The sequence below is a fragment of the Zosterops lateralis genome (genome assembly GCF_965231275.1).
Source record: "Zosterops lateralis genome assembly, chromosome: 1".
Lineage (NCBI taxonomy): Eukaryota > Metazoa > Chordata > Aves > Passeriformes > Zosteropidae > Zosterops > Zosterops lateralis.
This window is the reverse complement of record NC_139762.1, coordinates 53,738,175-53,748,995: the sequence shown is the minus strand read 5'-3', so window position 1 is coordinate 53,748,995 and position 10,821 is coordinate 53,738,175. Positions and strand designations below refer to the sequence as shown.

The window sequence follows — 10,821 nt, the reverse complement described above, 5'->3', positions numbered from 1 at the left end:
TTTGGGCGTTTTTTTCCATGTGGGGATTTTCTGGAACTACAAGAGACTTGGATTTATGGAGAATTTAGCCTTCTGGGTTGCTTTAAAATTATGCCAATTGTTCCATTGGCATCAACATACAGGAAAACTGGAACTTACAGAATTCAAGCAGAGTGATAAATAAACCATTTTTATTACAACTGCTTAAAGTCATGCTGAAGCTGAAAAAAATGTTTAAGTCTAGTTTAATTTTAAGGTATGCAGTTAATTAATATTCTACATCCATTAACATTCAAAAATGAAAGTATCTGCAGAATCACTACTCCCAGGAGTAATTTGTCACCAGAAATAAAATGTCTGCCTTTGAACTGAAGCAGCTTTTGGGTAGCACAGTGAGCAAAGGAACCCATGTTAATGATGCAGACTAATCCAGAAGAGTGAACTTAAGTTCGTTACATTGATATATCACAATTATAAAACCAGTTCTAGTTTTATGTCAAATACTGTTGTGACAGCCAGTGCCTTCTCTGGTAAGTGACAGAAACTACCAACAATTTTAATTTACTGACTAGAGTGTGATAGTTTGTGTGCCTGCTTGTGCATCCCAGATTAGAAAATGTTCACTGCATGTTTCTTGATAAAAAAAGACGCATTTTCTGTTTACATGGTATTTTGGTCTTTATACTGCGAAGTAAACTCTTTCCAAACAGTGAATAAATACAAGAAAAGAAGCAGCAAAAAAAGACAGGATGAGATGTACAGCAAATGCAATACAATGCCCTTCCCTTCCCTTCCCTTCCCTTCCCTTCCCTTCCCTTCCCTTCCCTTCCCTTCCCTTCCCTTCCCTTCCCTTCCCTTCCCTTCCCTTCCCTTCCCTTCCCTTCCCTTCCCTTCCCTTCCCTTCCCTTCCCTTCCCTTCCCTCTATTCCCCTGCCTCTACTAGAGGAAAAGATACCTTTTGCATTATTAGCTTCAGTCTTGCATCACTTCCTAAAATGTGTGGCGTTCCCAACAGAGCTATTTTTGCTTATAAACCCTGTTTAATGCCGTAAGTGAGGATTTGGGTCAGCAGATTGTTAGCGTTGTCGGGCAGTGTTTGCAAAGTGACAGCATATTCTAGGGGCGCAAACATGCCAGCTGAATTTTTTTCTCTCTGTACAGGTTTTGTGCAACAGAGTCCTAAGATAGAATAATAGGCTGCTTAATTATTCTGCCCAAAACAGTATTAATAAAGAAAATATTTTGGGGTTTTTTTCAGGACTTACTGTTCTTCTGTGCTACCATAGCCTTAATAAAGCTGGTGTTAAATAACTGCTTGGCTGGACAAAGGATCTATGATTTTCTGCCACTTAATTTGTTTGAGTTCAAAAGGACAATTTGACTTCTGATCATGTGAAAAGCATTTCATTGCATACTGGAAAGCTGTCTGGTTTTCTGTCTAACAGACTTGACAGCATGGTTGGCAACAGACGGATAATGGAAGGCTAATGAATAATGAAAAGCTGAGTGATTGAAATAGCAGAGCTGCAGGGAGAGAAGAGGGAAAGCTGGGACAGAAAATGGAAAAACAAGCAGTAGAAAAGTCAGGAATAACTAATATTTTGATCAGTATCAGAGAATGTCTTCACATCAGAATTTAACCCAGTCATAACTTAAACATTCTCCATCTGCCGTCTCACAAAAGCTCTTAACTCATGCACCAAGACACATTTTATACAAGTCACTTAGCTTGCCTTGAGGAAGGGTAGGTTGAAATTAAAATATTTTTCAACTGCTAGGATGATGACTACTTTGCAGTAACCTTCTCAATTGTCATTAATTGTCTGGTGCATTCATAAATTCCTACCTGAGCAGGGAGAGCTTCGTATTTCACAATCTCTGCAAAAACCAGATCAGAGCTGTAGTATTGGTGGCTGTCAGCTGTACAGAGGGACATGGCAACACTGAGTTTGTATTTATACTTCTGTGAAGACATCTCCATTTTTGTAGCAGGGTTAACTCTGTTTTCATGGCACTCTCTCTTCAGATACCCAGCAGAGAGGAACAGCTCTTACTCACTGCTAACTGGTCTCTCCAGATGAAATATGGTCTCTAGAGTGACTGTGCCTTAAGAAGGATTCCTCTGCAAATGTAGCAAGAATTACTGGGGCTAACCCTTAACTCCAGGTGTCAAAAGCGAGAAGACTATCTCATGACGTGAAAAGAGGGTGGCTCTCTGGCAATTCAGTAGTCATGGTGTTTGTTTCTGGACATATGCATTAACATGGAGGAAACCAGCTCCTATTAATTTTCTTACACTGCCAAGCTCAGTTATGGCTGAGCTTGATGGTGCAAGGCTTGCTCTTACACTTGCTTTCATGGTAAGAGTTACAGAGTAGGAGTTGAGTTAGCACTGTTCTTGCTGCCTCTTTTCAGGTCTTATTTTTTCAATGATAATTGGAAAAAGATCTGCTACTTTCTTGCTATAACTTACTACTTTTCCTGAGCTCTGATATCACTGAAAAATTAATAACAGTGTAAATACTATCCTTTCTTTTTTTCTTCACAGAATCTGTACCAAAACAGGTTCCTGGGCCTGGCAGCCATGGCGTCTCCATCTAGGAACTCACAAAATCGGCGCCGGTGCAAAGAGCCTCTCAGATACAGCTATAACCCTGACCAGTTCCATAACATGGACATCAGGAACAATTCCCATGAGACGGTCACCATTCCTAGATCTACCAGTGACACAGACCTCGTCACTTCAGACAGCCGGTCCACCCTGATGGTCAGCAGCTCCTACTACTCCATCGGGCATTCACAGGACCTAGTGATATACTGGGATATAAAAGAGGAAGTGGATGCAGGGGACTGGATTGGCATGTATCTCATAGGTAAGTCCCTGTTAACCCTTCCCCTTTTGAGTTCCTTACTGCTTTTTGTAGTTGTAGGCATTAGAGTAATATGGTCTAATGATAGTAGTGAGCTGATACAGCTCCCTTAAGTGTAGTCTTTAGGTTGGTTTATATATGACAAGAATTTTTCTGCTCCTTTCTGAATTAGTGGTTGCAGTCCTTGCTCACTTTTTCTTCAGCAAAGATACAAGAAGGCTTTCTGTTGATGGTTTCTTGACATTTCAAGCTAAATTCATTTTAAAGCCATTTGGATGTTGGGAAAATACCTCCTATGTGAACAGTTTAATATTTTCAGGGTTTCCTCTTGAGAGTCCTTGAGTAATCTGTGACGGATGAGAGGTTTTACAAGTCAAGAATATGAATCATTTAAAAAACCTTGTGAGAATGTCTTTTTCTCTATAGCCACAGGATATTTTGATATGAACAATAATTATAGACTGAGACAGTCTGAAATTGCCCCAGAAAGTTTTGCTTTCTTTTGCTTTTATTGTGTATTGAAAGCTATATTGAGCCATGTACATTAGCATATTTTTGGCAACTCCAGCTAGTAAATCCAGGCCCACATATAAGTAATAAGAAATGGTTTCAATGCACTTTTACCTGATTGTTTCACTTCAGTATAAAATTATCTTTTCTTAACCTGGTTTGGTTCCTGTGGAAATAGTCCTGCTGCTGAGACTGGAGTTTATATTGACTCTGCTGTCTGGTAGATTTTGAAAATGATGGATCAGTTTCAGACACATCTCTTTGTGTATTAGGGGTCTTAAAAATGTGAAGTTCTTAAATGTTTCTTGAAAACCAGTGACTTTGTAAAGAGCTGGTGCCCCCACAAAGGGAAATGTTGGTAAATCGCTTTCCTTCTCTGTTTGGAAGGTATGCCTAGCATTAAGCAGATAGTTTAGTTCTAATAGCACTATTTCATCTTGCCCAGACAGAGAACCAAAACCAGATAAAGCATATGATGTTGTGAGATGAGTTTTTGGAGCAGGCATAGGGGACATCATAGGGAGCCATGGTGTTCCTTACGTGCTTTAGTGGATAAAACCAAATGGCTTGGCTTCACTACTGATGATATTGGGAACATAGATGTTGGTGACATAGGGGATATGTGAGAAAGTACTAGATAGAAGGTCTGAGCATGTAGAAGAACCGTGGTGGCACGGTGTTAGGCATTGGAAAATAAGTTCAGGGTATCAAACAGACTGTGAAAAGGGATACACAAGGGTGGCTGTTTAGGACATGGAGGGAAAGGAGTGGAGGTTACAGTAAGCTAAGCTGCAGTACTAGTTCCCGTGAGTAACCTCATAAAATGTCCTTTTTTGAAAAGAAAAGCAGGCTTCTGATATTTAAATCTTTTAGGAAAAAAACCAGAGACTGGATTTTAAACAGATGCCGTGAAATCAGCCTGGTTTGTTGGCCATAACAGAAAATTACTTTTGTTTACATTTAAGTTTGAAGTGAAGTGTTTTGCTTGAATAGATGAGAAGACACAGCAGCCCCCAGCACTGAGCACTAACAAAAACTGTACACCTACTCTGAAGTAGTGCAGGCAACTCATGAACTCTTGCCTCAGTGGATAGAGGTGCAGTATTCCTTCTAGTGGTGTGAAGTCAACAGAAAATGCATAAGGCTGTTTCACACTGACTGAACTTGTTCAGCCGGGTTTCACAGCTCGAGCATGGCATCCAAGGCTGTGAAGACACACTCTTTTTTTTTTTTTTTTTTTTTTTTTTTTTTTTTTTTTTTTTTGATAGGCAACATGAGTATGTAGAAATTTAACTGGCCAAAAACAAAATAAAAATACCCCCTGATACTCCTGCTTAATTTACTATATCAAACAGGATATGTTGTTCCAGACACCCCAGTAAATTGTAGGTGCAAATTTTGAAGTATATCCTTTCCACTGCTGGCTAAATACCTGTTGTTTATGACAGTAGTCAATGGCTCATTCCAAGGAGCTCTGCTGCCAAATAAAAAAAGTGAGTAGTGTGTCCAGTCCCCGAGAAACCAATGGCTGATCTTTGATGTCTTCGAAGGTCTTTCGTCTCCACTCTCTCAGGTTCCCACTCTAAATAACTGAGGAAATAACAGACAGCAGCATCCCTCATTCCCTTTTTTCTCTTCCCTTCCCCTCTTCCCATTCCTGCCCCCACTGCAAAACTCATGTAATATGAGCTTTGGTTCTGGTTTCCTTTAAAGAACATGGAAGACTCTAAAGATCATTTGGGTTTTAGAGTTTGACACGAAAACCACTCAGAATTTACAAAGGTAACTGGCACTGTGGCTGTATCCACATTTACAAAGTAGGGTGAATCAGTAGGAATAGTCTGTAGAAGCAAACATCTGATGAAGGCCTTTTGGGGACTTTGCTTAGAACAGTTTCAGTCTGGCAAACTGAATGTCCTTGAGTTGCTGTAGTGCATCTTTCAGTTTAGTTTCATCAGGATAAAATCAAGTTCATGTGGCTGTATGAACAGCAGAGTCTCATGATGGGGTAGGATAGTTAGAAGGGTCAGTACAAAGCACCTTTCTGGCCTGAAATAAAGCACTGATGCCTTCTGGTTTTGACCAGTCCGTAGAGGTTAGAGATCCAAACCTGTGCTCCTGTTAAGAGAAGGAATGTTACTGGCCCTGTGAGTATGACCTTCACAATGTAAACTGATCTATAGCTATGTTTTGAATTAGCAGCCAGACTGGAACAAGAGAACCAAAGAAACTATGAGCTTTTCCCTGTCTGCTCAGGAGAGGATTAGTGTTGAAGCCTATTATTATCACTTGTCTGGCAACTCTGTTAACTATTGCAATGCTGCTGTTCGTTCTAGTGTTTGTCTCAATCCAGCTTGTGGATACAGACCAATCTTTTCTGAGATTGTTTGGGTTGGTGAAATTGGAGCTGAAAGGTTTGAATGTAGCACTGTGTAGTATTGTGGAGAGTCATGAGTACTGGGAAGTTATTTGTGTCTTTAGGATATCTGGCAGTGTGCTGTGGATTTTCTTTAAGCCTTGGTGTTGGGAGCATTGGAATTGGTATTTGTTATTTGTCTTCTGGGAGTATCCCAGGAAGGGAGTATGCGGAAGCAGAACAGAAGGCATTTCTATGTTGTAGGAGTTTAATGCTTGCCATTGTAGCATTCTAGTAAATATCTCCAAATAATTTTGTATGAGTGTTGGTTTTGAAATGCATAAAACTTACTCTGTTTTCACCACTATTGCCATCACTAAAAATTTGATGATACCCAGTAAACTTCAGAATAATGATATTCCAAATCTGGGGAAATAACAATGATATGAAAGGGTTTAAGAAAAAAAAAAAAAAAAAAAAAAAAAAAAAAAAAAAAAAAAAAAGAAGAGCAGAAATCATCTCTCTCATGTGTTTTCATACTGTGGGGCATTTTGGGGGGGCTATTCAAAAATTAAAGTAGCCTGAAAGAGGAGTCGAGGGAATTTTCCCTGTGTAAGAATTCTGTCCGCTTGCTCCCCTTTTGAAGAGCCACAGCTCCTTTTATCACAAGATACCTGTTCTTCTCCCCTATCGATCCATTTACTCATTCCTTAGGGGGGGCAGCTGGAAAAAAAAAGCAGTCTTTGCAGAAGCAGGTGACAGCTGGATTTAGCACTTCTTATTAGACATAAGATTTGCTCATGGCCTCAGGAAATGGACTAAGCAGCCGGTCAGTATCTCAAAAAAATGTGTAAAAAAAGGTGGTCATGTGTCTCATGGCAAAAAATAGTTTACACCCTGAAGCTTCCTGAAAACATCCATGCACATGTACATGATTTTCATGGAGGACCATAGAAAAACTCTTAGTTGAAGGGAGAATAGTAAATGTTGACTTTCTTAAAATACAGATGTCATTGCTTCAGCATATTTTAAGATTAACTGTGGAAAGATGACAAATAATATATAAATTAGGAAAACAAGCATTTCTTAAGACATACTTTGCCTTCAGGAACAGGAATTATATTTCATTCCTGCTAAGCTTGAACTCTAAAGAGGCTCTAGCTTCCCTTCTATATAATATCTATCAGCTGCAAGCAATGCAGAGGAACTTCTACATCCTATAGCAACTCATCTAAAATGTGCATTTGTCTTCCCTCAAGAGAACTATAGTATTATGAACATCCAGGTGTTTTGCAGGAACAGACCCACAGTGAAAAATATGTGTAAACACTCAAAAAGAGTTCTCTAAGAAAATTGAACATTACAAAGCTCTGTTGCTATTTAAAAGTCTCTGGAATTTAGGTTTTATTTGCAGAAGAGTTATTTGTAAAGAAAGGGCCCATTGGGAAAAAAATGAAACTAAAACAAAGTTATGAATAATGAAGAAAGGGTATATTTTTTAAAGTAAAGACTCTCATTTAATGGCTACTGTGAGGCAGCTGGAATATTTGCAGTTATTTATCTCAAGGCTTTCTCTTTCTCTTATCTCATTTGCTATTGCTATTTGCCACAGTATGAAGCCCCTTTAGGTAAATTAATATGGACTGCTGGCAGCTGCCTGTAGATAAAGAGCTATCTTATAATTACTGTAGTGGCATTTTAGCTGCTACTAGATTTCACTTCTGTCATCGCCTCCATATCTGATGTAAAGGAGCTAATGAGAAATGTTTAAAGCAGACTTTTGAAAAAATTATTTGCTCCAATGTCTGTGGATACCAATGTTAGGGGTTTATCAGAGCTAACATTATACTTTTCTTACCCATATAAAGTAGGCTTGCTTTTTTTCAACATTTCCTTATACGAAAGCAAAACATTATTAAAGGCTATTTTTAAAAAATGTCTTCGTACACGAATATTGGAGGGTCCAATTTTCTGTCCTTTTTCCAGAGTAGTTCCTCTCAAATATCTATAAGTAGAAATGTCTTCACCCAATCAGTGACTGAAGTTTAGCTTTAAAATTTCTTTCCACTTCTCCCCCAGAAAGACAATTCACCCTAATCTGAAAAATCTAATAACTATTGGTTAATAGACATTTAAACATTTGTTTAAATACTCTCTGGTTTGATTTTAGGATTAGTTGACCTGTGTTGCTGTTTTGCCCCCTGACACAAGTGGAAAAATGTACATTCTTCCTGCTGTCAGACCCAATTGGACCAGACCTTTTTTGTGCAACTATTTTACCAAACATCCAATACATACAAGCAGAAAGATGTCAGTGTTGCCAGCAGACATGTAAAATGTTAGAAGCAGCAATGTGCATATAGTTGGGTGTCTTTGTTACGGGTCTAATCCCTGACTTAGGCTCTCTCTCCATGTTTGGATGGTTGCTCTACCTCTCTGCTTCAGATACAACCATCTGTAAAACAAAACTCTTCCTAGTGTGCCTGCTTAGAATGAATTTTCTTGATACTTGGATATGTTGTGTCCTGGGGTCACCCATCTTTCCAGTCCTTTTATGGCCTTTGGAAGAGAGTTTCCTTGTGGTCTTAGGGCTCCTCCTCAGTGGGCCATCTTGTAGTTGGGTCTCTTGCCAGGCTGGGGATGGCAAGCATGGCTAGCTGTGGTCACCTCAGCAAGTTAAGCTTTGTCGGACACCTCCAATTCTGCACCATCTGTGAAACATCAACAGAGGTTCCCAGCAGCCAGGCAGCTTTCCCTAGGCACAGCACAATTTATTTCAGGAACAAAAAGTGTCAGAGGAGCAGGTATCACAGGCCTTGGCAAATATATTAGTGCAGCAATATCAGTTCTTTGTTACAACCTGGATCACCTTCACCTGGCTGCTCTTCAATCCAATGAGAGTGATTTATCAGGCTGAGTCACTTTTGCCTTTCCCAGTTCTGTATCTAGTGCTCTCCTTCAGCCAGACAAAACCAGGATATGCTGTTTACAGACCCGCCAACTGTGACATGAGCACAGTTAGCTTTTGCATCTGATTCACCCCTTTACAAGTGGATACAGTCAACACTTAAATGCGAGGGTTTCTGAATATTCCCAACACGTATGGCTTCTGACATATCTTCCCTTTCACTGCTTCCAAGGTTCAGCTGTCATTTTTTTTAACATTGGCTGTAGCAATGCACCAAAAAGCTGCTGAAGAATGCTTAGTGTAGTAGTGGTGTGCTTTATGGTCTTTTAGGGAACTCATAGTAAAGAAGCCTGCAGACTGCTAGTTCTTTTCCCTACAAATGTTTAATATGTGGTAGAGGTGTTTACTGTGTGCCAAAGAATTCCCATCTTCGTATATTACTTCTCCATAACATAACAGGTCTTATGAACATCTTTCTGGGTGAATGGGTAGAAAAGAGTTTTCCATTGTAATTATTCATGCTGAATATCAGGAGAGGGAAATAATGCAGACAGGGAGTACTGCATCCTCATGCTTTTTCAGTGATTTCTAAGGTCCCTATGCCTATGGATGAAACTGCCTCTGTGCTGTGTAAGAATGGCCCATGTTGCTGTGTAGCTCAGACTTACAGTGAAGTCAGTAATGATCACCTAGTAAAATATTTCGGAAGAAATGACTTGGGGATATTGGTGCACCAAATACCAGATTTTGGGTTCAATCCTGCAAAAAAAGCGTATTCCATGCAGCACATTAAGACCATTGACTGAATAGAATCAATCATGATGCAAACAGTGGACAGAACAGACATAAAATTCTTGGCAGGATAAGGCTTAAAGCAGAAAGATTTGTTTTGGAGAGGTTGTGAAGCCAGCCATGTGGATTTTGAAGGTTCAGCATATGTTTTTCTTCTCTTAGTTTTCTGGTTTAGAACTAAATCCTTCCCATTCCTTAGTGTTTATAACACTTACATTGCACTGTTCATAACACTGGAATATTCCCATGCTGCCTTCCACAACTACTGTAATGACTGTGTATACATTTAGCTTTTGTACTCTTGTTCATGCATTGATCTCTCCAGCCCCAAAGGCATTTTTTTTCTTCACTGGAGATCTTTCACTATGTAATAAGTTTATAACTGAATACCATTTTTCATATAAAATCCATCCAGATTCTCAAAAGGTTCTTTGCATTGTGTTGCTTCAGTGTACACATCTGAGTTGTGTTTGGACTTTTATTTTCTACTGCTTTATTAGATCCCAACCTCCAGTCCAATCTACCATTTGCTGTTATGTCTTTCAACATTTCTGTAAATCCATTTTTCAAATACTGCAAATTATTACCCCGCTATTTAATGAACACTGTTAACCTGGAAAAATGTCATCCTTGTTCATATTTCAGATGTTCCAATGTCCTTTTGTATCTTGTCTTCATACTGCCTTGGGCCTGCAGCATCTCTTATTTTAAAATTTTCTTACAGATTTTGTGGCTGCGCTGTTTTGATCTAATCCTCATTTTCCAAATTGCACTGTAGTCAATGGAGAGGCTTCCACTGACTGTGAAAACTTTATTGTTATATTAAAAACAAGTAAACAAAATTCTTCTATGTTGTACCTTACCACATATCAGTATGCACTGAGGAAGTTGGGATCATCCTGATTTGGATTCCTCCTTCTCATCTTTGGTTCTGTGTGCAAACTCGATGTCATTACTTGTGAATAAGTCTGTGCAATGCATAGGTGAAGTAGAGCTGTTGCTGTACTGAGACCCAAATGTGGTCCACCTGCTGCAGGGAAAAGAATAAATCTGGAAATGCAGGAGCTTTAAAGGAAAAGCCTGTAGCTGGGATGAGCACAGCTGAAGTAGCACTGACAGCTGTGTGGTGCTGTCACACTTCTAAGGGTATGCAGAACCAAATGACACCAGTATTACTGAACAGATGCCCATCCCACTACAACCTAACATCTGCTTGTGGAGGTTTTAGGCCCCACAAGCTTTTATTGCCAAGCCTCCATTCCTTACTTTCCTCATTCCTTCTACCTTTTCAGCAGATTTGTGGTTACAGGAGAAAAATATGAGGTGGGTCGTTCTGGAGCTCAGCTCTCTAACACCATAAGGACAACATAGAAGAATAGAGTCCATTGCCATCAGCTCTGCTTTTA

At 39.4% G+C, this 10,821-nt stretch overlaps 1 protein-coding gene across 1 annotated transcript in view; it reads left to right on the top strand.

Moving 5' to 3' along the window:
• Nucleotides 1-2,291: 2,291 nt before the first annotated feature.
• HECW1 (HECT, C2 and WW domain containing E3 ubiquitin protein ligase 1) overlaps nt 2,292-10,821 on the top strand; it is a gene marked incomplete at its 5' end in the record, with an annotated part of 164,575 nt that continues 156,045 nt past the window's right edge. Inside the window, 2 exons of the mRNA XM_083885048.1 lie at nt 2,292-2,339; nt 2,528-2,852. Coding sequence (XP_083741174.1) covers nt 2,292-2,339; nt 2,528-2,852 — 373 coding nt within the window. The remainder of the gene's footprint in view (nt 2,340-2,527; nt 2,853-10,821) is intronic.